This window comes from Cottoperca gobio, chromosome 8 (assembly GCF_900634415.1).
Source record: "Cottoperca gobio chromosome 8, fCotGob3.1, whole genome shotgun sequence".
In the NCBI taxonomy this organism is placed as follows: Eukaryota; Metazoa; Chordata; class Actinopteri; order Perciformes; family Bovichtidae; genus Cottoperca; species Cottoperca gobio.
This window is the reverse complement of record NC_041362.1, coordinates 7,565,163-7,591,587: the sequence shown is the minus strand read 5'-3', so window position 1 is coordinate 7,591,587 and position 26,425 is coordinate 7,565,163. Positions and strand designations below refer to the sequence as shown.

At 42.3% G+C, this 26,425-nt stretch overlaps 2 protein-coding genes across 3 annotated transcripts; both read left to right on the top strand.

Moving 5' to 3' along the window:
• Nucleotides 1-461: 461 nt before the first annotated feature.
• Nucleotides 462-14,299, top strand: prkacaa (protein kinase, cAMP-dependent, catalytic, alpha, genome duplicate a). Its single transcript, XM_029436897.1, has 10 exons — nt 462-1,226; nt 8,234-8,295; nt 8,939-9,067; nt 9,762-9,860; nt 9,969-10,051; nt 10,469-10,595; nt 10,693-10,788; nt 10,980-11,102; nt 11,936-12,100; nt 13,067-14,299. Exons 1-10 carry the CDS (start codon nt 1,181-1,183, stop codon nt 13,190-13,192), a joined length of 1,056 nt encoding a protein of 351 aa, XP_029292757.1. The 5' UTR covers nt 462-1,180; the 3' UTR covers nt 13,193-14,299.
• Nucleotides 14,300-17,885: 3,586 nt separating this feature from the next.
• Nucleotides 17,886-26,348, top strand: samd1a (sterile alpha motif domain containing 1a). Of its 2 annotated transcripts, none has more exons than XM_029436884.1 (7): nt 17,886-18,410; nt 20,907-21,255; nt 21,602-21,741; nt 21,872-21,932; nt 23,850-23,931; nt 24,172-24,286; nt 25,009-26,348. In XM_029436884.1, exons 1-7 carry the CDS (start codon nt 18,048-18,050, stop codon nt 25,153-25,155), a joined length of 1,257 nt encoding a protein of 418 aa, XP_029292744.1. In that variant the 5' UTR covers nt 17,886-18,047; the 3' UTR covers nt 25,156-26,348. The 2 variants fall into 2 exon arrangements, with proteins under 2 accessions (XP_029292744.1, XP_029292743.1); XM_029436883.1 differs by having other exon boundaries at nt 21,599-21,741.
• Nucleotides 26,349-26,425: the final 77 nt, after the last annotated feature.

The following is a 26,425-nucleotide window of genomic DNA, read 5'->3' as shown; positions in this document are numbered from 1 at the left end:
TTTAAATATAATTGAGTGCCAATTCTATAACATAAATATCTATGTGAATATCCTCTTATATTTTCACATTTGACTAAAAATAGCCTGTGTTAACGTCACACCCAATCACAGATCGGTCGGGTAAAAGGGGTGGCTAGGCTACAGAACTGGTTTTGGAAAATACTGCTGTGCTAATAGGATTGAGATTGCAAAATGCAACAGCGTTTGATGTGTGCCCTGCACGAAACTGTCTCATAAATACAAACAGCTGATAATTTAAACCCAAAAGAAAAAAACACAGTTATAGTTATGGGCGTATTGGCTACTAGCAAGTGCGGGAGGCGGGACAAAATCATTTGATAGACGAATCGCATCAATGCAATGATTGGATGTATTGATGCTTATCCAATCAGCACCTGAAGTACTACTTCTGTCATGTAAGTATCTGTGTATGTAGCCAATCAGGGCCAGTCATAGGCGGGACCAGTGGATGGATGACTGGAGTTTCCCTTGCGGTCTGAAGATTAATGGAAGGGGTCTGTTGATCTTAGGAATCGACTATCAGATGGTCGGTCCCAGGAAACCATTGCACTTGATGCCTGGTTTAGAAACGAATAGAGCTAGATCCATTTGAAATAACCAATAGCGGAAAAAACGAATAACCTGGACACGACTTTTGTTATCCAGGTCTCAACTGAAAAGGCCTGCCTACACACAGATAGCACCTGGTTAGTTCGGGCCAGGATACGACTGCGAGGACGTAAGATAGACGGAAAACAGCTTTCGACGATCTGTCAAATGGTCTGGACTGGATTTTGGATAAACCAAGCCGTCTCTGGAAATAAAGGACAGTCGAGTGACATCTAGATTTGCCGGTGCTCACTTGGAAATTGACGAGCCACCACTACAAAGCTAACATCTACTGGCTGCTAGAGTTAGCTAGCGTGCTAGCCTAGCTAACCTAAAGCGTTAGGGTTAGCTGTAGACTTGGATATACTCGCTTGGTTGGAGTTTCCGAACTCTCTAAGGAGAGGTATTTGAGGAAATATATTTACACAAAGTCAATAATGATAGATGTTAGCTAGTAGCTAGCTGTCAGCTTCATTGAGCCCAGCGACTGCGTTAGCGGTGTAGCATCACTCAACGACTTGCAAAGGAAAACTCAGTCTGAGCCCAGGGACTCCACCATCAGCCTGCCATCATGGGCAACACGCCCACCGCAAAGAAGGGCAATGAGATGGAGAGCGGTGAGTACCCTATACCCCTAGATGCAGCAGCTAGTTATATCATGCCGCCTGTCATAAGATCGTTTTCCTGTATTGTTATTTTCTGTTTCCCATAATGGCATCGAAATAAATACTACAAGTTATCACCTGTATGCACCAAGGCCCAGAGACCCTACACACAGTGATCGACCACAATATGCTAAACTTTCCTAGGTTGTCAACTTTAGATGAAACACCCTGACAGATACCCGTGGCCATTCACATCCACATATAAACTTCAAACAAGCTGTGACACCGTGATCATCTCAACTGAACAGCTGAGGATGTTATTCATTATCGCTGCTGATTTTGTGGGAAAGCTCGTGATTAAAAGCCCCAGGTTATATTCAGATGAACCAGTGAGGATGACAACAACTAGCCTTGTACATACAATCATAGGTTTTTTTTGTGTGTTTCAGATGTGTTTATTTCCCTTCTATCATTAAATTAAATTGCAACCCGGGTGTGGGGTTTTCTTGTACACTTTTAACACTTATTTCAGGACACAATATTCCTCTGTGTATACAAAAAAAGGGTGCATAATTTGTATGGATTTCATCTTAATGTAATGTGGATCTGAGCATTAAGTAAGAGAGTAGAGGGGAGTTGGTTGTTATCTTAGAAGAAAAAAGTCACCAGGATGGTGTCATATGATGCATGAGGGTGAGCCTCTCCAGGCAGAAACTTGCTAGTTGGAGTCTCTTGAACATCATGTGATGAGCAGCTTTTAGAACAAGGGCACTGTGTGTATGTGTGCGTGTGCGAGGAAGAGATAATACGTTCATGCCTTTTTGTTTTGCGGACTGTTGCTCCTGACAACTTTTTTTTTTTTGATGACCTTTTTGAACTGAAGATCTGTTTTTATTACTACTTATAACATAAAAAGGGGGCATTTATATAAGCTCACAAAGTAAAAGACACATATCTACCATATGATCCTCAGGTTCATCAATGAATGATATAAATTGTAATCCTATTTCCTAATAATAAACACTCAATCAAAGCGCTTTAGTTTCCTTTTCCAAGTAAGGATCACTGGCCTTGGAGAAGGCTTGGGAGGACACCGTTTTATGTTTTTATCCATGACACCATAAATAACGCTCAAGTGTGCAAATCTGAACAGGTATCTGCAAAATGAGTGTCAGCTCCTTGTTGCTGGTAGAGAGTAAGTGTGAAGAATGGCCTCCAGTCCCTCTGTAACGTTAACCCATCAATGGCAACTCATCATTTTCATTTTTTTATAACACAGAGGTTTGTTTTTGAAAGCAAATGTATTTATTTGGGGAATACTTATGTTTGAAGACAGAGGAAACACTGCTGGTGGGAGATTTGCTCACATGTCATGCTTCACATCCTTATCAACTTGATCACTGAGGATCCACCCTGATCCTCAGAGACGGGTGCAAACTAGGGGTCCAGAGCCCACACCAAGGAGTGCACTTTTTTACAGAGCAGCTAGGACAACATGGCAGCCTGTTTTGAGAGAGGGAGAGAGGGAGAGAGGGAGAGAGAGAGAGAGAGAGAGAGTGAGGGGAGAGAGAGAGGGAGAGAGTGAGAGAGAGAGAGAGAGAGCGAGAGAGAGAGAGAGAGAGAGAGAGGGGAGAGAAGAGAGAGGGAGAGAGAGAGAGTGGAGAAGAGGGGGGTCGTGGGTTGCGCCTCTCTCTCTCGCTCGTAGTTTCGATCTCGCGCTCTCTCTTTCTCGATTTTGCTTCTCTGTTTCTTGGTCGCTTCTCTCTCTTTCTCTCTCCTCCTCTCTGCTCTCCTCGTTTTCGCTGCCTCTACTGACGCTTCTCTTCTCCTTCTCTTTCTCTCTCTCTTGCTCGCTCTCTTCTCTGCCTCTCCCTCTCGCGGTCCTCCGTTCTCGCTCTCCGGGCTCGCGAGAGGAGAGAGAGAGAGAGAGGTGTGTTTGTTTCCCCTGAAGTTTCCAGGCTGGAGAATACGAGCACAGAGCCGCTGCACAACTATACAAAGCTGGTTTCTGGCCCACAGGAGGAAGCAGGACAGACAGACGCTCTGTGAACTGCAGCAGGAAGTGAAGGAGCAAGGAAGGTCCAGCCCAGGCTTTTCACAGTTGGTCATCTCCTCCCCGTAAACTAAACACAACTAGCAAGGATAGGTTGACGTTGTGTGCTATCATATATTCTAGATTTCCCGCTTGTCGGAACCTCCGGACATACTGCAGTTTTGAGACTCTTTTCTGGCTATCAGCGGGCTTCCTCCTGCCTTGTAAGATGTCTGTTATTCACAGGCTGGCAGGAAGGCTGTTTCACCGAGCCGGTCCCAGTCTAGGGGACACAGGCAGTGGAGAAGGCAAACATGACCAACCACAGGAAAAGCTTGAGGCTTGCTGCTGGCGTGAGTTTTCATTCTGGACCTGGACAGGAGCATGGAGCTGTAGTCCACGTTATGTCCTGCTAGCTTAGCCAGTCATAGGCTGAGTTCAAACTCGTACATCGAGATAATCAAGCTGTTTTTTGTCTTTAACGTTTGTAACTAAATTCATATCATGACCTGGTGACTAGAGTTTCTATTGTCATTAGTGGAGTGATCTTGTATACAAATATACACACGGTTATGTTGTTTGTCTCTGCTCTTTTGCCTAGATTTTGTTCAGCTACTGTTCAAAGGAAGGCGTTTCTTAGTTACCGTGGCTGTGTCTTTCAGGAGCTTTTCTGCACGGCATAACACTATCGGTCTCAAACTATTACGCGGTGTAATAATGAACACGCATACTTTATTTGTTGTTAAAGATCTTGTCTCATTGTCCTTCTCACTGGTACGGCTGCCTGATTGTATGATTGTTTGATAGCTTGGATATGTGTGCCTGTACACACACTTCTTAAACATCTGAGCACCATGTTTTTGTTACGGCCCATCCCGTTCTTGTGCCACATTATGACATGCAGGATTATTGTATTGGCTCTTTTGTGTTTTGAAATGAACCTCCTATAATGAGGTGGCACCCTGTCAAAGTGCAACTCCTTCTATCTATAAATATCTGCGTGGTTCATGTCCTGCCCCTGCTCTGCACGCAGCTGGTTTGTGTAACGGGCAGGCTTGTGTTTGGATCGCTCATCACTTCCTGTCTCCAGTTAAAGGGGCTTTGTTATAAGCCCGCACTGATTACCAGTGGACCTTACTGTTGAAATGCCAATCAGCCACCTCAGATAAGCTTACAGCACTGAGTTGGCAAGTTGACATACTGCCAGGGAACGATCATAAGATGCAAACAAAGCAAAACTGAGAATGGAGTTCAGTGATTGGTGAAAGGAACAATAGTTTCCTTTTCGATCCTCACAGCAACAACGAGCGTAGTGGTGATTCTTGTGGAGAGAGAGAGAGGGAGAGGAAGGGAGAGAGGGAGAGAGAGGGAGAGGGAGAGAGGGAGAGATCTGTTGATTGAATAATCGATTAGCCGACTAATCGTTGCAGCTCTAATTATGAGACAGCTGGGTGCATGCACACTACCTGTCCTTCACATGCATGTGAATAGAGGAGATTGGAACATGAAAGTGTCACTTCAGTTTTTCTGCTCCTCGGATTGGTCAGTAATTTTACTAGCCAATTCAATTTTTACAGTAGGATATAAAGTAACTTCCCTTCGGTGGTTATGCTAGTAGCTGCATTCAAATATCCACTGTCAGTACTGAGCTGAACAATTGATTTCTCACCCTTTTTACACACATGAAAACAACTTTCCTACTTCACATGCGTCTCTGTTTGCCCTCTGACTGATTTATTATGCACCGCATGGGGATGTATGCTATCTGACCCATGCCTGGTGTAGTCTGGGACCTGATTTGGCGCGCTTCAGTTAAATGTCGGTCAGCTCGCCCTAAGATAACCCCTCTGTTCCTGCGTCAGAGTGGGCCAGTGGGGCCCTGGGGACAGATGCAGGATTGATTTTTGGAGGATCGATTCAGCACTGGCACTACATAGACTCTCTGGTGCATTTGAGCAGGAAAAAAAAAAAGTTTCTCTGTGTTTTTGTGCGGCCCTGATTTTGCTTTTTATGTTTTTGAAAACATCCAGATCAACTCCTAAAGTTTTTCATCTGTGACATTCGATGGGTTCTGCTAATTAGGGAAAGTTTCTAGAATCTAGATCTATCTAGTTCATCTCAAGGGTCTTCCCTTAGGCCTAGTTTTCCATAGCACTTCCTCTCTGGGTAGGATAAATATGCCAGCTAGTGTTTTATGCCCCTCCCCCTGGTGATTATGCCCCTGTTTAGATCAATATATAGCCTCTGTGTGCGTGTTTGTGTGTGCGAGTGTGTGCTTGATATGGGAGGGAACCGCAGAGAGTACTTTGTGTACAGAATAAATATTGATACAAACCAAAGCAAGGGTCCAATTGATCTGTGTGAGTGTAACGGGAGCAGTGCTGGTCTCCATGATATGTTTGTGGATGCTACTTTCTCAACTTGGTCCCAGCAACGTGACAGTCACAGAAAAGACTAAAGACGCCCCGCTGGCAAGGACACTTGACCAGTTTCTGTGGAGGGGGGGCAGGGGGAGGGGATGGGGGGCTGTTGATCTGACCACAGTGCTCTCAGAGGAGGAGGAAAGGTCATGAATCAGTGACTCTGAGGAAGAGGCCAAGGAAGAAGAACAGGGGAGACTTTTCTGGGCTAATGTGTGACAGGAAGAGCTCCAGAAGGCATGCAGGAAAGCGGGAGTCATCCTCGCGCCCAAGTGAATCAGGGTTACGCACGGCAGATGCTGCTGCAGCACCAGAGGTACCCGTAGTCATCCCAGATGGTAAGGAGTTTGGGGTTACAGGAGAGTTGAGGTGTTGAGCCTTATTTGATCGCCTACAGTTATCACGGCAGTCTCGGAACAGAAAGAGAGATTTTTGTTAAGATAAAGAGCATTCCTCAAAGACCGCTGTTGATTTGGCCATTTAGCTCCCAGCTACTTGTGCAGCAGCACCCACGTCTTTCCTCTGCAGCGGCTCCCATGTTATAATGGGAATAACCCCGTTTGTGGCTATTCCTGCTTGGAAGTTGGAGTTGAGCAACTTTCATTGGAAATGTTTTCTCCCTGTTGACCAGTCAGACTCCAGCGCTCTCTGTGGGAGCAACAGTGCTCTCGACATGTTTATGTGAACTTTGGTCTTTGCCGTTCTTGCTGGCTTTCTCCCATCCTATTGTTGGAGCTGCTGGTCTTTAGAGAATTTGCAGGAAGTCACATTAGCTAGAAGAGGATTAAGCCTTTGTGTAGTCATCAAGTGTACGTGTGCAATACATGGACAACTTGTAGTTGCTCTTTGTAACGTTTTCATATTATTTATCTCAGTTTTTCCATTTGAAACATATCCAGTAGTGTATTAGTTTAAAGTTGGTTAGTTGGGGATTACATAACTATGCATGTTCACTATTGACAGCTGACTGGCTTTATTTAAACTGTGACCTTGGCTTTCGTTTTGCATCGATTACCCAGGCACATGGACATTCCACATCATCCTGAAATAGATTAACATGGTTTATGATTTTTTTTTTTTTAAAGCTGTTTATAGATTACTGTAAATAATATATTTTAGTATTGATGTAATTATTTCCACTTTTTTGAACTCTTGCATCCAAAATGTTAAGCATGTCATTTGAAGCAAAGTGATATTTCTCTGCTCTTGCTTGATATTTACGGTCGTAATTAAAAGACAATAAATTCAAAACGATTTTCCATTTGTCAAAAGTAGACGTGCAATTAAAACCTCGACAGCCTTTTGTCCCAGGCTAACGGTAGAACAAGCTGTCCCGCCTCTTCTGCTATGGCAGCTAGTGTCCTCAAAACCAGCAAGGAGGAATGAGGAAGGACTGGTTATCTACATGTTCCCACAGAGCAGCGGGATTAGCACCATAAAGATAAGGTCAAGGAAAATGAATGGCTGCATATGATAGTGTGTGTGCCAAGCTGTCAAACTCTGTCTGTTGGTCTATAGTGGCATGTGTGTGCACAGTGTTGCATGTGTTACCATGTCGTAAACTGTGTTCACAGTAGGAAGGTGTAGGTTTCATCTAAAGGCATTGTAGCATCATGGTAAACTGCACTCTTAGCGTAGATCTATTTATTAGTGGAGAACTTCTGGGCAAAAGAAAGATGAAAAATAAGATGGATGAAAACAAATTGTTTTTTTAATTGAGATGGTGGCACTAGAATGATTTACAGCTGTCGTACTTAAGACATTTTGTTATTTTTAACGATTGACCTTGCTGTATTCTGAGGGATGTTCAGTGCCATAGTTTTTTTTTTTTTTTGTACCTTTTCTAAAAGAAGCCACTTAACGAATTAAGATAATTAGTTTAGGTGTGGTGTAGTAACACCTTAATACTTAACTAATCATTCCTTCTTTTTGTATTCTAAATCAACTTGTAGTGATTTGTTCTACTCTTATGAGTCAACTGGTGCCTTATTACCTTGAGCAGTAGTCAGATGGAAATGTAAATCGGTCACACGCATGTACCCAGCACAGCACACACAGTGGAATGTAGACTCTGCATTTAAGCCCTCCTAGTACTCTGAGCAGTGGGCAGCTATTATATTATCAACGCCCCGGCAGCGGGCAGGTGGTCCTTGGTACTTCTCAAAGTACCACTCCATACCGGCGCCCCCTCCAGTTCCCTCCGGACTGAGCTACTGCCCCTCTGCATTAGTTCAGCCAGGTGTTACTTGTTATTATTTTGTCCACTTTTACAGTTGAGATGGAAGCAATTGTTTGGAACTCAACATCAGAGAAAGTGAAGTCCAAGCTGAGACGACCAACGTCAGCTGACATTATTTATGTTCATGTACACGTCGGGACCTAACGTGCATCAGGCTCACCTGCCGCAATATCTTGCTAAGGCCTCCCTATGTTATTGTAAAATAAACGGCAACATTGTGGTCTTCTCTGGGTCTTGGTGATTTAGGTGTGGTGACCTATAAAGTCCTCTAAGTCTGGACTCCTGAAAACAGATGAACTCTAACTAAGCACTTTGTTCCTAATTACAGTGAAGGAGTTTCTTGCCAAAGCCAAAGAAGATTTCCTGAAGAAATGGGAGAACCCAGCACAGGTGAGACGGAGAAAGATAATTACTTCTCTTTTTCATCGTCATTATTTTCATTGTTTCATGATTCTGTCGTTCTTGTTAAATTGCAGTGTTATTGTACAATTGCTAATAATGTTGAGACGGCTTTATTAAGCTGCATCTTTTATAATCCATCTTGAATGTACTTTTACATACAAGTTCACTCACAGACTGGTAAAAATAGTCCCGCCCATGAACACATTTAGTCCTATTTAATTCAGAGGAGCAGTGCACCCTCTGCTGGGCAGTGTGTGTGTGTGTGTGTGTGTGTGTGTGTGTGTGTGTGTGTGTGTGGTGTGTGTGTGTGTGTGTGTGTGTGTGTGTGTGTGTGTGTGTGTGTGTGTGTGTGTGTGTGTGTGTGTGTGTGTGTGTGTGTGTGTGTGTGTGTGTGTGTGTGTGTGTGTGTGTGTGTGTGTGTGTGTGTGTGTGTGTGTGTGTGTGTGTGTGTGTGTGTGTGTGTGTGTGTGTGTGTGTGTGTGTGTGTGTGTGTGTGTGTGTGTGTGTGTGTGTGTGTGTGTGTGTGTGTGTGTATTTCAGTGGAGGAATTATTTAGAAACCAAAGGTTTTCTTGGTATGTACCCTTATTATTCACCCTTTCCTCTTACTGACGTCCTCTTCTGCCCCTCAGCAAACTGCGGCGTTGGACCATTTTGAGCGTTTGAAGACCTTAGGCACGGGTTCCTTTGGTCGAGTCATGCTGGTTAAACACAAAGAGTCGGGCCAGCATTTTGCCATGAAAATACTTGACAAACAGAAGGTATGTTGGGCATGACTTTCAAGAGAAACACTACCTGGTAAATAGATGTGAATGCTCCACTAAAGCAGCAGCTGACATGCATCTTTTGTAGAAATTGTACTAGTAAGTACATCGAGACTCCTAATGAGTGTTTATATTAGCACTTTATTTAAACTTTTAACCAAAGAGCCAAGAAAAAGATCCATAAGCACCAACTATTATACAGCTGTTGACCACAAAGTGGAGCCTTTTGTTTCCACAAGTATATAAAACAAATCGTACATTTTGTTTTACCTTCTGATCTTAGAATAGAAGTAATCACCAGTGTTAATGTCACACTTCTCTCTAATGGACGACGCCTCGCTGGCTAGCGGCTCCATGACTGTGACAAAATCCAATATTATTTGTAACTTTTACAAGAACATATTTTATCTTTTTTAGAATGACACAAAGATCACTTTGTTGTCAAAGTTCAAATGTGTTACAGTGCCATGAACATACTCTCCAGTGTATTGTCACTGAAAGAGTTCCTGGGCTGTACAACATGTACAGGTCAGAGGTCATGTCTGACTCGGATGAAATCTTGCGCAGCTTCTAAGACATAAGAATAACATAAAAGACTATTGACACAGGTAGTGATCCTCTTTTCTTTTTTTTATGTTGTATAATGATGTAAGATGAGCTTAAAATGAGCCTCCATCTTGATCCGTCCTAGGTAGTGAAGCTGAAGCAGATAGAACACACACTGAACGAGAAACGTATCCTGCAAGCTGTCAGCTTTCCCTTTCTGGTGCGACTGGAGCACTCTTTTAAGGTAAGCGTTAAATAGTTACTCTGATCATCTTCTCAGTGTGTTCACATTACTTTTGTATGTGTGTGTTTGTGTCATGTCAAACTAAGATTGTTGCTGATCTCTCTACAGGACAACAGTAATCTGTATATGATAATGGAGTATGTACCCGGCGGCGAAATGTTCTCACACTTAAGGAGAATCGGTAGATTCAGGTGAGTTTTTTTAGGTAGTGTTCATTTTGTCAGCTGTCCTCGTTAGTTTTCATCATATTTACTCAACTCCTGTTTGTTTTAGTCAAGTTTGTGTTGATTTAGGACTAAAATGGCCAGACTTTATCGTGGGCAAAGAAGACATTACTATTTTAGGAGTTTCAGTCGATAAAAACACTTAGTCATCAGATTACATTGAACATTTCAATCGATGCCAAAATATTACCTTGTTTCTTGAGTCCTCCTGACTGTGACTAGTCCGTGCTACTGGTGTAGTCCTGAAATAGCGCAGGCAGCGCAGGACGCAAAATAGTTTGAGAGATTCTGGTGAAGTTCTTATTGTTCCTTCGTTAAGAATATTGCATGTTGACGGAGTACAACAACTGACTGTAAATATTGCACCTGATGTGTGTTTTGCAGTGAACCACACGCCCGCTTCTACGCAGCCCAGATTGTACTGACCTTTGAATACCTTCACTCGCTGGATCTCATCTACCGAGATCTTAAGCCAGAGAACCTGCTCATTGACCAGCAAGGTTACATCCAGGCAAGGATCGAACGTTTCGTCTTTTGGTCCTCAACAGTAATTGTGCTCGTTTTGGTTCCCGTGCTCAGTGCTCAGATCTGTACTCTCTGTTTCCCAGGTAACAGATTTCGGATTCGCAAAAAGGGTGAAAGGCCGAACCTGGACGCTTTGTGGGACCCCAGAGTACCTGGCACCAGAGATCATCCTCAGTAAGGTAAGCGCTCAGCTCGGTTAACAGTGAACGGCGCTCCTCATGTCGGGCAGTTCTAAATATTGGACTTAATATAGAAAGACATTTCATCGAGTGAAGTTCAATTCACTGAGTAATGTTTTATTTGTCAACATCCTGGAGGTTTTGTCTGCGGACATATCTGACTGCCCTTTTATTTCATGTGTGTTTTTCAGGGTTACAATAAAGCAGTGGACTGGTGGGCTCTGGGAGTGCTGATATATGAGATGGCTGCTGGTTACCCCCCCTTCTTTGCTGACCAGCCTATTCAGATTTACGAGAAGATTGTATCAGGGAAGGTCAGCCAACCTAAATAATCTCTTTGTTTGTTTTTTGTTGTTGTCACAGTACATCAATCTTAATTATACGAAGATGATTGTGGTGGCTGTGTGAAACATTTGCAGCTAAAGTGTAAAGTTTAATGGTCCAACAACGGAATAGTTTATTCCTGTATGAAGTGGATTCTTCCTAAGAAACCACTTATATGTTCGGTTATAAAAAACATTCTCAAATGCCTTTTTTAGACCTTGAAATCACTCCATCTACATACTAGTGATGTGTCGGTTATTTGCATCTTAGTCTTGGCGCTATTGCATCACCACTATAGGAGAACAGCTAATCTATTATCTCACCGGTTTCTTGGTAAAACTATGTCTGCATTTATATTTCTCCTAATTTATAGGACATGACATAAATAATCTCACTTTCTCTTAATAAATCTTGTACGTAACATTGTTTTTTCATTTTCATTTAATGTTACTTTTGTTTAGATTTTTGTAAATATGTTTTATTTTTAGAAGATCAAATTTCCAGCAAGGGAACACAACGTGGCACCATAAAGTTCTACGCATTTCTGATAAAGAATCGTTTATTTACGAATGACATGGGTGTTTTTGGGGGACTTTGGCACAGAAATAACTGCAAACTTGTAGCGTGTGTCCCGGTGATCCCGCAGCAAAATAAATAGTATTAATGGGGCATCGTGGTTGTAATTCAACTGTGGTGAGCAACGCTGTGGATCAGAGGGGTCTGAGGAAAGAGGAGTAGTGCTAACAAGCAGACGTATTATTTAAAAACAATAGCATGAGCTGTTCAAAACGCAACACACTCACACTGCTTTCACTGTTTGCAGGTTCGCTTTCCCTCCCACTTCAGCTCAGACCTGAAGGATCTGTTGAGAAATTTGCTGCAGGTGGACCTGACCAAGCGCTTTGGCAACCTCAGGAATGGAGTTAACGATATCAAGGGCCACAAGTGGTTTGCCACCACTGATTGGATCGCCATCTACCAGAGGAAGGTGAGAGGGCCAGCCTTTTATACAGCAGTGTTGTGTACAAATGGAGCCTACCTCCTCTGTTCAAATCAGAAGAGCAGAAGGAAAGCGGTGCTGACAAAGGAAGATGGTTTTTAATGAGCCTTTGGTCAGTGGAAGTGTCTTTAGTCTGTTGCTACGGGTAATTTCACTCCAGCTATGCTTCCTCTGCACAAATGATTGAAGACTAATGGGAAAATGTCTAAAACCCACGAAACATGTGTTCCAGTTTCTTTCTTAACATGAGTGACTCATTCCTAACCTTGGACTCGTCAGAGAAAAGCAGGGGAAATGTTGCACATGGTGCAGTCGGGCGTGTAATGAGAACTGACAGTGTGCAAACAAAGGTTAGATGTTGACAACAATACAGACTCTAAACATAATACGCAAGTGAAACTGTGACAAAGTTATTTAAAATGCACATATCAATATCAATGTTTTCTTGATTAAAAAATCAAAAAATAAATTTTGTTCAGGTATCAATATTATTTTCTTTAGTTTATATTTCTTCATACAGAAGATGAAATACATTTTGGGAAATCTAGGAAATTACCAGCAGAATTAGAAATAGATGAGTTCTCAGGAAAGCAAATGACAACACATATTAATAATTATTTTGCACGCACATGTATGTAAAGTGTTGATCTGTTCTTAATTGTATCTTTTTGTCTGTTTAGTTCTAACAGTTAACCTCCTATTATAATTATAATTATAATTTATATATATATATTTGTTTTTTTGTACGTGAAGCACTTTGAAAGAATTATTATTATTTTATTCAGTTTACTATGTAAAACTATAAATACAAATCTATTTTGAATTGTCTCTTTATCTCCTGGGACCTATTCAAATGTCATGAGGTAGTTTATGGTCCGCCATGCTTTGGCTTTGCTTCTCTCTAGTAGACAACACTGCGTCATTCTGATGATTTAATTGTCCTGTGTGTTCCAGGTGGAAGCTCCCTTTATTCCTAAGTGCAAAGGCCCCGGTGACACAAGCAACTTTGACGACTACGAGGAAGAGGAAATCAGAGTCTCCTTCACAGAAAAGTGTGCAAAGGAGTTTGCTGAGTTCTAGATTCCAACCACGAGTAGCGAAGAGAGAGAGACGGGGATTTAGAAAGTAAAAAGGGGGTCGGAAGGAAGGAAGGAAGCGCTAGGGTGGACTGCTAACTTGCTTATTTGTAATGACGACAACAATGTAAAACTCCCCCAATGGAAAGGTAGGCAAAGTGAAGAAAGATCCAACAGAACCAGCAGTGTTGCCTTTTCTGATTGTTTCTCAACTGTTACCTATTCATTTTATTTATCCCTCTTGTGTTTGTGACAGGGGCTCGAGGAGAGCAGGCATAGGTAGTGGCTGTCCAGCTATACTTGTATCTTTCTGATGGTGTAATGATATGTTTTCAGTCTTTGCAGGTTGAGGCATTGATTTTCTGTTAAGGTACTGAATCTGCTAGGCTCTTTTTTTTTTTTTTTTTTTTTTTTTTTCCCTCTCGAATGGGCCCTCTCTACAAGCTTCTCAAAGAGTGATTGTTGTATCTTGTCACCATGGTCCCCCCTCCATCCCTCCATCCTGAATCTGTCCAAGCAATACCAAGTCCAACAGATGTGCCTATCATAATGCCAACTGGTTGGAAAACTGTGTCGAAAGCATTGGTGCAGAGCTTTGGCTATGGTGGCATCAGCCCTTGTGCCCATTTGGTTTAAAGCTTGAAAACTCTCTGCACCTGCCTTTTGTCTGCTAAATGTGGCATGATTATTGGGTAGACTGATGCACTCGCTGCTTGCAGTTAAAGCAGTGGTGACCTCTTTGATCGGAGTGAAAATGATTTATCACAGTAAACTTCATCTAGGTCTTACTCCTTTTGGGGACCTGTGAGAAATGGTAAACATGAGGTTTGCGTTTAAGTCTGTCTTTCTCTTAGCTGAATTTATTAGAGCATTTTAAGAATCCTATTGGTGATCATTTTGTCCTTATATGTCAATCTCTGTGCTTGTGTGTTATTTAGTGCTCAAGGGTGGGTTAAAAAGCTGTGATTTAGCAGCAACTAACATTGTGGTCACACTCCTGACTATTGTTTATTTAATTCATAGTACATTTATAATGATTTATGATATATATTATTTATATATGTATATGTATGTATGTGTATATGTATACATATGTATATGTATATGTATATGTATATATATGTATATGTATATATATGTGTATATGTATATGTGTGTATATATATATATATATGTATATGTGTATATGTATGTATATGTATATATATGTGTATATATGTATATGTGTATATATGTATATGTATATATATATGTGTATATATGTATATGTATATATATGTGTATATATGTATATGTATATATATATATGTATATATGTATATATGTATATATGTGTATATATATGTGTGTATATATATATGTGTGTGTGTGTGTGTGTATATATATATATATATATATATATATATATATATATATATATATATATATATATATATATATATATATATATATATATATATATATATATATATATATATATATATATATATATATATCCCCATCTTTTTCAACATTGTCTCATAGCTGTGAAACTGAAATTAAGATTTCATAAATAAACAAATATAAATTCTGCCAAATTTGCAAACTGAGAACATTGCAAAGTTTTCTGTATGTAACTATGACGGTGGTGGATTTTAATACGCAAAAAAAGTAGCAAAACGTTTCAACAAAATGTGCATGTTATTTTTGTACAATATCACTTTTAAAGAATGATGGCAGAGCGTTATGCTTTACTTGTGCTGAGGTACATGAGATCGTGGATAACATGCTTAACTATTAAAATGAACTCTCGGCTGCTCTATTTTGAAGATGGAACAAGACCCAGTTCAATGTGTCAGAAAGTTCTTCTGGGCTTCATCATTCAGTTGTAGGGCAAAGGTTTGCTGATAATTGTCACTGAACTTGTGCTTCTCACCTTGATGATGATTTTTTTTTTTTTTTTTTTTCTTCCCCCTTTTATCTTGTATATACCGTACATGTAACACCTTCAGATAGATTTGCAGTCCAACCAAATTTTTTTGGGACTGTTGACATTGGAGTGTTTTTGTTTTCCAGCTTTCTATGTAACAAATTAAACTAAGGAAGCTATCCTAAAGCTGTCCCCTTTTGCCAAGTTTATTTCTGTGGATGCAAGACAATCGCAGACCAAATCTTCTTGCTGGTTTGTTGACTGAACACTTGGTTTGATGAAGGATGTTCGCTTTCGCCCCACCCCTCCCTTCCCTCACCCACCCTCCCCCACCCTCCACCCTCCATAGGCCCTAGGTGCTAGACTTTGTCCATCTCACTGAAAAGCTTCTGTGAATTGTTCGATGTGCATCAATTTGTCATAAAGTCTTGTAACATGACATTTTTGAGAATGTTTTTCAACTCTAAATGATTTCAGTAGGCTTGAGTAATTATTTTGGCTGTCTCTTAATGTAATTGAGATCAAACACAGGATACCTTTTTTTTGAATGTCTTGAATTGTCTGATGGAGATGGTTCAATGCTGTTTGGAAACATGATGTGTATTTTTTATAATACATGTTTCTCTAGTGAGCTTGGTTTTTTCTTGCATGTGGTAAAGAAACCCAACGGCAAGACGTCTCCTGGAACCTGAAACGTGTCTGAGAAATCATTGTTTCCGCAGCCGACAGTCTCATCGCTGTTTTAACCTTTTTTTTTAATTTGTTTGAGCATCACATTGAACAATGCAGTGGATCACCAACCAACTTGTCCAGTCCTTTGCAAATACTGAAGCACATGCCACGTCCTTTCAAATCTCCTTTTTAATTGATTTGTGCAAATGATTTGAAATTTTTAAGACACTATGTAATTGAAGAGAGCACATGTAATATCTTTATGTTCTGACAAATGACTAAATCAGAGTTGGTGGGTGGAAGGCAACGCCATTTGATCCACTTCAGACACTGAGGCCATCACAATGCTTTATTTTTGTTTCCCATACAAAACTTCTTGTCTGCTGTCTTTAATTATCTTCTATCAGCTGAACACTATCAACTGCTCTGTGCTAAATTGAGTTTTTTTTGCTCCTGTGTTTGCCTTCTATTTTCATCAAGTTTCCACACTCTTCATTCAAACATAACACTTTTTACATCTGAGATGTTTTGCGTTCATATTTTCTAATTGTATTTTCAAAAAAAAGCAAAAAAAGCAAAAACAGAACATTAATCTTTTCCTCATGACCTGGGTACAGTGATTGTGTAGTCTATTGTACCTTTTGGGAAACAATACTGTATATCCTTGCCTTTGACAGTCTTAACTATCTTACCCTCTGGAGAACTTGACAGATACCCTTAGAACACAATGAGTATGTTAAAAAAAAATATACATAAAGTAATATTTTGCAAAATGTATCATTCCAATAAACTTTTACTTGTTAAGACTAATATGTCTGGGTTATATGTAAGCTCTCTCTTCATCATGCACAATGTCACACTGAATTAGGCTTGTCACATCTAAAAGTGTATTCTTTGACATGCAAATGTCAAGTAAGGTATTTGCAGTTTCAGGCTACTCGAGGCTGGATCAGAGGAACATATTATTGGTAGGTGAGGGAGGGAGGGGGGGGGGGTGCTGTATTCTGCCTGTTATTGTGAATGTTTCAAGAGGCAGGCAGGTGCAATTGAATAATGCAGTGTTGTGTTCATCCTGTCACAGTACGGGATCAATTACCAGCCAGCTTTCAGCAACCCTCTCCGAATGTATTCCCACCCTCGGTGTGCTCCTTTTTTTTATTTTAGGATTGCATCTATGTGCATCAGTTATACGTGAAGGGCCCAGAAAACCTTCGAGGTGGTTGGAAAGCAATTAAGATACAGTAAAAGACCTCATAATTTATAAATCCATTAAAGAATGGAAACCCATTAAAGAATGAGTTATTAAAGTAATAAAGTAATTGGACAATAACGACACGCATTGAAGGGGCTACAAATGAGTGAATCAATCCACAAAAGATGTAATGTAGATAAACATTTTTTTAAACAATTACCGAAAATCACTTATTAATGTACTACATATAGTACAGGCATGTTTAGAAACAAATGAAAATTGCTGATTAATCAGTATAAATGTAATTTCTTATCCAATCATTTTAGAAAATAGAGACCTATTTACTGTTTACAAATATTACTATGGTAATAAAACCGTTAACAGCATCAGAAAACGGCTTTTTATTCAAAATATCAGTATATTATAGTGCCAATGTTATAAAAGCACTGGTTCCAATTCAGTGTTTTGGATTACCTTTTAACATTTGGAAAAGGATGTTTCTGTTTCCAATTATATTTTTATTAGATTCAACAAAGCGTTTTTTTTTTTTTTACTGATTACTGATTTATTAACATGTGTTACATGAACACCTCTTTTATTGTCGACTTAATTTCATGGTTTTGATCTAGTGATGGGGCAACACATGGAGCCAAAAGTTCCCAGCTACGTAGCCTACACCTCTGGTTGTTTGTATTGATCTTGTGAAGCTAAGTGAAAGAGATGGGCCACATGTGACTCACCTTCAGTTACAACGTCAAAGACTGTACCACACTTTCGAACTCTTGAAATAAATGGCCACCTTTTGCACCCATTATGGCGCACATGGGCCAGGGTGCGCGCGCTCGTTCCCGAACCAGGACTGCAAATTCCACCTTAAAAACCCCTCACGAGTGAAACTTTTCCCTGCAACTCTGTCGGTCCACCTTAAGCGCACACGCAAACGCAGGAGGCGTACAGCGAGGTTTCCGCTTCTCAGTTGGGCTCGGACCGCGGCTCACGAAAAACACCGTGTGAAACGTACAAGGTTTGACGCACTAAGGTAAGAAAAAAAAAGCAAGAGGAAAGCAAACCAACCGAGCAAAAAAGATGTCTGAATCCAAGTACCGCGATTGGATCCTGGACACTATCGACTCGCTGCGGTCGCGAAAAGCCCGGCCGGACTTGGAGAGGATTTGCCGAATGGTCCGGAGACGACACGGGTCCGAGCCCGACCGAACCTGTGCAGAACTGGAAAAACTGATTCAGGAACAAACCGTGCTGAAAGTTAACTACAAGGGCTCTATTTCGTACCGAAACGCCGCCAAGGTTCAGCGGAGAAGCAGAAAAAAAGACGATTTAACGTTAACGACGGCTGCGAGAAGGAGCGCGGTGGAAGAAGCCAGTCATTCTGACTTGAGCAACGGGGACAGCGCTTTCGGTCCTGTTGACCAGGACGAGGAGGATTTGGAGGTACGTAGAGGTTGATGCGAGGAGGCATGAGCTCACATCTCATTGTCATATCTTGCCACATTAACAGGTGGAGGTAAAAAGCTAGGCACGGATAGTGGTGTGGTTTGCAACACACAAAAAAAACACGTCTTTTTGTGTCTACACGGGGAGTGGTGAGGGGAGTGATTTGCAAGTGCACCCAAAACTGCCGCAGACGGGGAGCGGCGGTTGGACCTCGCTCGAGCGCTGCCGAGGTGGAGACGAGAAAAAAAAAAAAAAAACAGAAGGTGCGCTTGTAGTGAGAGTGTTGCATATATTTAGTAAAAGCACTTTTTTTATTGGGCGATTCAAACACACAATTTGAAGACAGTAAAAGTTGCTCCGTCCGCAACAACCCGAGCCACCATTATCGGCAGCAGAAAGCGCTTTTCGAGCCCCAAACTCTGCGTTGAGCGAAGGGGAGGAGGACTCTGCCAAGCTAGCAACAGCGTATGCAACGTAGCCCGGAAGTCGAACACATTTGCTTTCAAAATAAAAGCGTCAAAATACGTGCTTCATACTGAGAGTTTTGTTTTGGAAGCCTGGATTGGAAATTGATGTTTTCATTCTCATTGGCTTGTATATGTGGGAGTGGGTGAAGGAAAAAAAGTCTTTAACACCGCGGATGTAGGAGCCTGATGGGGGACGTTGGGACATTGTGTGGTTGTTGACGAAGACATCCATCCCAGGCAAAACACCAAATGTCACCAGACCCATGTCCTTACACATGATATGTCTGCCCGTGACGACATCACCCCTTGTGTCTGGACTTTAAGATATGCCCATCACAGTGTTTTGTCCCGTAAAACAGCAACCAAATCGATATCATCGGTGCCAAAGTACTCCTAATAAAGCTATATTCAGTCCATTTATGCAAACTACGTCTATTTTTTGAGTGATGGACGATTGCCGACGCAGTGCATAAAGTCGAACCCCCTAGATCCATTGTCGGACACGCAGCCAACCCCGGTCACGTCTAATGCTTGGTGCTGGCTGTTCTGGCCTCTCTCCCACCCGTACAGCAATTGCATCACTTCTCCGTGTCTGGCAACTATTTGTTGACAGTATGTTAAGATGAGCCGCATCACTGCAAAGTAATGAAATATGTAGGAGCCGGTGACACTGTGAGAGCTGAACTAACGTGAAGCGACCGCAAACTGTTCGTCCAGCAGCGCTGGAGCTGGCGGATCCGATTTGGGTTAAGCTGAGATCAAATTGACTTTGTTCTCTGAAAGACGTGTGTGTGTCGCTACAAAAGCGAATACGATACGATTATTGTAAACTGGCTGCTTCTCGGGGCTTGTTATCCAGATTATACTTGAATACGAGGGTCAGATGTAGACAGTGACGTGTCCGATAACGGACTCATTTACTTTCTGTTAGTACTGTAAATCGTTGACCCGGTGCAAAGTCAAAGTAGACGAGTAAACGAGGCGACTGATGCTCGCTGGGATCGGAGTGCTGCGTTGATCTGCCCGTCGAGTTAAAGCTCGTGTCCCCCCCCCCCCCCCCCCCCTCCTGGTCTGCTTTGCTGTGGCTCGGCCCCGGGAAGCGCTCCGTTAAAGAGCACAGACACAATGGCGAGGTCTTTACCGCGGCTCTCAACTCCATGCGCACTTTGGAGGAAATTTGAGAAAAAGCTAAAACGCCTCCCATCGGCTCTTTCTATACTCCCGTGTGTTAGAATAATCAATCAAGTAGGCCTCTAAAGATCGGGACGCACCGAGCACATCGTCTGTTTCATGTGAGGCGAGATGAAAATCGTGCAGGATTTAGATCCTGGGGGGGGGGGGGGCATGGTGTGTTTTTGTGACCGTGTCTCCGTGAAAGTTATGTGAAATGCAGTGCGATGAGGTGAATGCCATACAAGCGGCTCTTTTCTCAGGAGCGGGGCGGGCTTTAGTGCGCTCTTGTGCTCGACTGCTAGGTCTTGGACACGCAGTCGCACACAAGGAAAAAAAAAATATTTTACTCAGGGCTCAGTCGACAACCCCCCCCCACCCCCCACCCCACCCCCTAACGAAAGGGAGAGTGCGTATGTTAAAACTACTTGTATGCAATGACATAACGTCACATTGAAGTATTTAATTGCGTGGAAACACGTGTGTGCTTGAAGGAGTCCCAGTCTGTCTGCGGAGTGAACACTGCACCGCGGTCACATTGCGACATCTGTATGAGCGGGTTTTCATGTGACACGCTCAGCCTACAATTAGTGCTCAGTCATAAGCTTTAGCAGCTTTTTAAGTTGTTGTCAAATAATGAACTTAATTGTTGATATTGTGGCTTTTCTTCCCCGGGGGGGGGGGGGGGGGGGGGGGTAAATGTTTCCAATCCCCTCAAGCATTGATCCAAACAAAGATTGTCATGTTTGACTTGTGTTTGTTTTTATTTTTATATGCTATAATGGAGTCTCTGTTGGTGGATTACACTTATAAAATACAACTGGATAGAAATGATATGTGGCACCTCTGCTTCTAGGCGGACACCTCTATGGCAATGGACACAGACAGCAATGCAGATGAGGAGGGGGCAGATGAGAGTCGGGATGGGCAGGACGGACCCCCTCTGGGGCGCACTTATGTAGACACCTCTGTGCGCTGTGCCCCTGTGCGAGCCATCTCTGCTCCCTGCTCCCCCTCTGGCACTCGGCCTGGCCCCGGCTGCGGCCCCGGCACCGGCCTGGACTGTGCCTCTTTCCAGAAGGCTGGTGAGAGGCCCAGCTCCTTGCCCCCCCCCAGCCCCAGGGCCCTCACAAACAATGACTGGGCCTATCATTCTACTGTCTGCCCAGCGGAGCGCCAGCACCCAGGAATGCAGAGAGACAAAGGTATTCACACTGCTACACACAGTCTAATATGCACACCCGGCATTATTGAGCTCTCAAATATTGTTTCATGTGCAAGATTTATGCTTAGTTTTGCACTGGATATGAATTGTGGATGGGTGACATGGTTGTTTACTGTAGAAATGCCTCCCTTAATGTAAACTAGATTGCAGGAGTAAACAATACATTTTCAAGGGCAGACATCCATCAGCTTGTTTGTACCAGTTAATGAACAACAAACCACAATGAAGAACTTTCAGCCGCATTAGTTTTTGATAAGCACTTGTTAAGAAAAAAAGTCAGGTGTGACGGTATGGATTATATCCTCTTGTAATCTCTCTGTTAGCAGCAGCCATGAAGCCAGCAACCCACTCTGCAACTACCAGCCCCTGCACTTTAAAGAACACTGTGAAGAAAGAAGATGGAGGCAAGGCGGTGGATAGTAGCCTTTCGTCTGACCAGTTGGTGCCAGACTATGCAGCGGGGCTGGTAAATGGCCTGTTATCATTTGTGTGACGAACACCACCTGAATATCTCCTGCTCCTTTGATCTGTCTGCCATGTTTGAATGTCTACCTGACATTTTCACGTTTTGTTTTGTTGTTCTGTTTTGCGTACAGGATGAGACCAGGAATGTATCTGACGGGAGACCGCAGGCACTGTCTTTGCCATCGGACAACTGTGAGTAACATAGTTACTATTTCTTTAGTTTGTACTGCTGCTGGGTAGCCTGCATCTGTTTTGGAGACAACAAATTGATCAACAGTCCACTCTCGAATTTTGGGGAAATTGTTTCTAAGAAAACACATGTTAAAGGAATTCCATAATGACAGCTTATTTTTCAAATACCATTTTGACTAATTGGCCCTTTTAGGCAAGTGCTTGCCTCGAGGCTTGTTCAAGATTGTTTGAATGCTTCACAAGCATCTCCCACTAGCTTCGTATCCAGATGGTGCTCGCTTTGACTGTTTAAAAGTTGTTGCTCAAAACATGCTGCGCTTCTTCAGCGCTGTACTATTAAAGGCTCGGCTCGTTGAGGTGGCCTGCAGACATGATACCGTTTGATTCAGTTCTGAAGTTGATGATTTTCAGTCAAGAAGAATCCCCACATGACCATTTAATAAGCAAACAGCTGCAGGGGGTTCGAAAAGCTTTCACTACAAATGGCTGTATGGTAGTCAACATGTGCTTACAAATGGTTCTTAACAATTCAGAGAAGTTCATCATTTATGGTATACATGTTGTGTTTGCCTCGATGGAAAGTTACTGGGCGTAAAATTCCCGTTCACGACCTCAGAGACACATGGTTTGATTCCCGGTAGAGGCTCCTCTAGCTCTGTTGAGTTTGTTTATTTCTGGCTTTTAATGCAAGAGAAGTGGTTATAGATTTTCTCTCCTTAGTGAGACATTACCAATAGATCTCCTTTTTTTTATTATATATATATAAACCAAGTACCAAGCCACAGTACTTGGGTGGGCTGACTAGAAGGAGCTGCACTCACCTAAAGAGGGCTTCGTCCCTGTCATGCATCACATGCATGCAGGCAGTGCTGCCAGCATCTTGTGACAGTGGGCTGGTACTTTATAGTAAGGGTGCCGTATCAACACACATTCACTGTACCCTCATTGTACTGAACCGTGAACAAACTCCTAATGGAAAAGCATACTGTACCGTGACAGCGGAGGCCTCAGCGTGGCACACTAGTACCATGAACAAAAGCATCGCTTCCATTTCATCCACACTCTGCTGCTGTTTGTTCAACGTCACACCACCGACTGTCAGGGATTTGAAGCTGCGCATTTTAAACCCCAGAAAAGAATATTAAATACATTTTCTTATTGAATTTTATTTTACACATTGTTGCAGAATTGGAAAAAAGTTACAACCACGGTTCTCATGTGAATCATATATTATATATTGTATATGCAGGTTCTTTTTATCATTTATATAAATAGGTGAATGTATTTTTTGTATGTTAATAAATTACAATAATTGTCCAAATCCCTGTTATTTTTATCTATATATTCACTTAAGCGCACGTCATATTGCATTGAAAGTTAGCACGTCCAGCCGGTTGTCATGTTTCCATCCCTGCCGATCAGAGATGGAGCCGATAGATACTCTTGACTGCAGAGTAATTCGTCCTGGGAAAGGACAAAAGCGACAAAGACGAGACAAAAGCGAGATGCAAGTGTTGTTTTTTGTCCCGTGTGAAAGGGGCTACAGTGACTGAGTCGTATGAACTGAGCTCCCCTTTTAATTGCCCATTTCCCATTGCAGTTCATTGCCTGTGTCACGTGGATTTGGCAAGAAATAAGACGCATGGCGGCTTTTGATGAAACGTTTACAAACGCAGATCATTTTGACTCCAAAATAAAGTTCACTTTATTTGGCATTGCTGTGTTCTCACTTTCTCGGACAACATGTTGTCAAACCGTCACTCTGATAGAGAAATCGGCTCTTTAATGGTCATTAAAGAAATATTGCAAACAACCACACGTACTTAAGGTTTCTCCCAGAGCATGTCATGATATCAATTAAATCAGTGTTTTATTGTGGCAACATTTGCAATAACGTTGTTTCCCTTTTGTTCTCAGGTACATTAAAGAACAAGATGGATGTATCCTCCTTCACAGCAGCCGAAGACAGTCTTCTGAATGGTGGTAAAGGTGATGAAGTGTGAGTATCCTGTTATTAAACAAGTCATTACATTCTCCACTAGAAATGCAAATTCCTAAAACAATGTCCCCCCTTTCTGTTTTCAGTTAGCCGAATAATTAATCTCCATATTTCTGAGGCACAAACGTGCGTAAATAATTCCTGACCACGCCGAAGGTCACTGCGAGACATTACCTGCTGAAGAAAGGTCACTCTGTGCTCATGTCCCCTCACTCCCTTCTATCTGATATCTTCCTCCAGCTCTGTGAAGAAGGAGAAGATGAGCCACAACTTGATGCAGTGGACTGTGGCAGATGTGGCCAGTTACTTCTCAGCCGCAGGCTTTCCAGAGCAGGCTGTGGCCTTTCGAACACAAGTAAGAGCACCACCACAAAACTGCCACAGAGGGCACTGTATGTAAACTGAAGACCATGCATATCCCGTCACCCTGTGCATGTTTAGAGGCAGTTAATAAGTAGTGTATGCTGTGGACAGTATCAGTTTATACAAACAAGTTACGTGTTAAAGACTGGGAAAATCCCAGACATTTCTTTTAAGATGATTTAAAGAGTTTCAATAGCTGCTTAAGTGAGTCCTGGTGGCCATTTAAAAATGAGATAACATTAGTTACAATTAAAACTGGAGTGCGGGACTTTAACGTGTATATTCAAGCCCTCGCCAAACAAGTTCACAAAATGCTAATTAAGTCTATCGCCGCCAGGGAAAGCTCTCTATGTTTCTTAGTATACCGGCGTGGCAACTTTCCCTGGTACACTTGTACCTGCAGGTGAGCTTAACCCCCCAGCCTCAAGGAGTGCTCTCTATAAATCTTCCCATGCAAATATTTTGACTTTAATCCTTCCTCTCAACAACCAGTTCCTTTCTTATCTTGAGCATCCACTGTAGAAACGTGGCTCCAGCCACATTCGTAGCTGCTGCTGCTGCTGCTGCGTCCTATAGTCTCTCCCATATGGTAATTGCTCTCACCGCCAGAGGGGGGTGACAAAGGTTCCGCATTCCAGCTTTAAAAGATAGTTAAGCATTCAGAACATACCTTCAGAACCCCACGGGTGACGCTAACTGAGCTCTCCCCAACAGGAAATTGATGGGAAGTCCCTTCTCCTAATGCAGCGCAGTGACGTGTTGACCGGTTTGTCCATCCGACTCGGCCCCGCCCTCAAAATCTATGAGCGTCACGTTAAGGTGCTGCAGAGGACCCACTTCCTGGAATACGAAGACCTCTGAAGTGGTGCTTCACATGACAGACAGACAATGCTGCATTGACCCAAACGTGCATGCAGTGCCCTCTCCCGTCTAGATCCTGCCACCCACCTTCATATACAGAATATGTAGACGGTGAGTGGAGGAGGGGGGGGGGGGGCTGCGGTGGAATAAACTTTCACTGTGAGAATTATCAGAAACTTAAAGACAGTCATCCTACCTCTCATAACGGTCTTTGGTTTTCAAATGGTTTTCATTTCACCCGTGCAGTTTGATTGCATTGTCAAGGGAGTAGACTGGTACGTTCAGAGGATGCTTTAAAGTAGAGCAGCAAAGACTTTTCTGCAAGAATAAAAGATGGATAATGCAGCCATCGAAGGGGACCGAGCCTCGCACCAAGTGGACCACCTGTGGGCCAATGCACCCACAGAGACATGCTGCACCGCTGCAAACAAAGGGTTGCCACAGTTTCGGGTCCACAAAGAAAACATCGTTTTTTTGGCTGCGGCTCTCTAAAAGAAATGTCACCCTGCATCCTCGCTCGATCTGTTACGGTACCTTCGTCACACGGATGAACATAAAGCGCATCCGATGTGAGTTTTTCCTTTTTGATTCCGTTAAATTAAATGTCTTTAAAGTGCTGGGGAAGTCAGACTATTTACATATCTGCATCACAAGTCTGAGTCCTGACTTATTACGCCACCAATAGCTGCTGATGTTGGAATATGTCTTCGGTGTCTCTGTAACAGATATAACCAACATGATGTACCACTACCTGCTGGGAAGGCAATATGTGGTTGCGTTTTTTCTTTTTCTATCTTATTTAGATCCGACTACGGTCCAACTTAATACGTTTTGGGGAACAATGTGACCAGATGTGACCAGGAAAATGTTCAGCCTAATGGCATTTGCTTACATACTTTAAGCAAAATAAAGTAATACAAGTTTGGGAAATGCTACTGCATTACTGAATATACTGTTTTAAAATGAATACAGCTGCTCAGTGCCTGTTCACAGAGCGGATATCTTGATCAAATGCAATATTTGATGTTATCATTCATTTATAATTTGTCCAGTGTCTCTTTTTAAATGTAAGCCAGCCTCTTGAATTGTTACATTCCATATGATGTAGTCGACATGTCCAAATGTATCTTGTCTCCTTTTTATCTGTAACATTACGCTTCTTCCAGAGTCGCAAATAAAGCTTGTGTCTCTCTGTTCAGTCACTTCTTTTCTGATATTCTACTCGTGGTGTCTTAAAAACAATTGCTTGAGTGGATCAGCGTTGCCCTCA

Coding starts and splice junctions, on each gene's coding strand:
- prkacaa (XM_029436897.1), top strand. CDS start 1,181: ATGGGCAACACGCCCACCGCAAAGAAGGGCAATGAGATGGAGAGCG. Junction 1,227..8,233: donor GGGCAATGAGATGGAGAGCG/GTGAGTACCCTA, acceptor TCCTAATTACAG/TGAAGGAGTTTCTTGCCAAA. Junction 12,101..13,066: donor TCGCCATCTACCAGAGGAAG/GTGAGAGGGCCA, acceptor TGTGTGTTCCAG/GTGGAAGCTCCCTTTATTCC.
- samd1a (XM_029436883.1), top strand. CDS start 18,048: ATGTCTGAATCCAAGTACCGCGATTGGATCCTGGACACTATCGACTCG. Junction 21,256..21,598: donor AGGAATGCAGAGAGACAAAG/GTATTCACACTG, acceptor TCTCTCTGTTAG/CAGCAGCCATGAAGCCAGCA. Junction 23,932..24,171: donor GGTGGTAAAGGTGATGAAGT/GTGAGTATCCTG, acceptor ATCTTCCTCCAG/CTCTGTGAAGAAGGAGAAGA.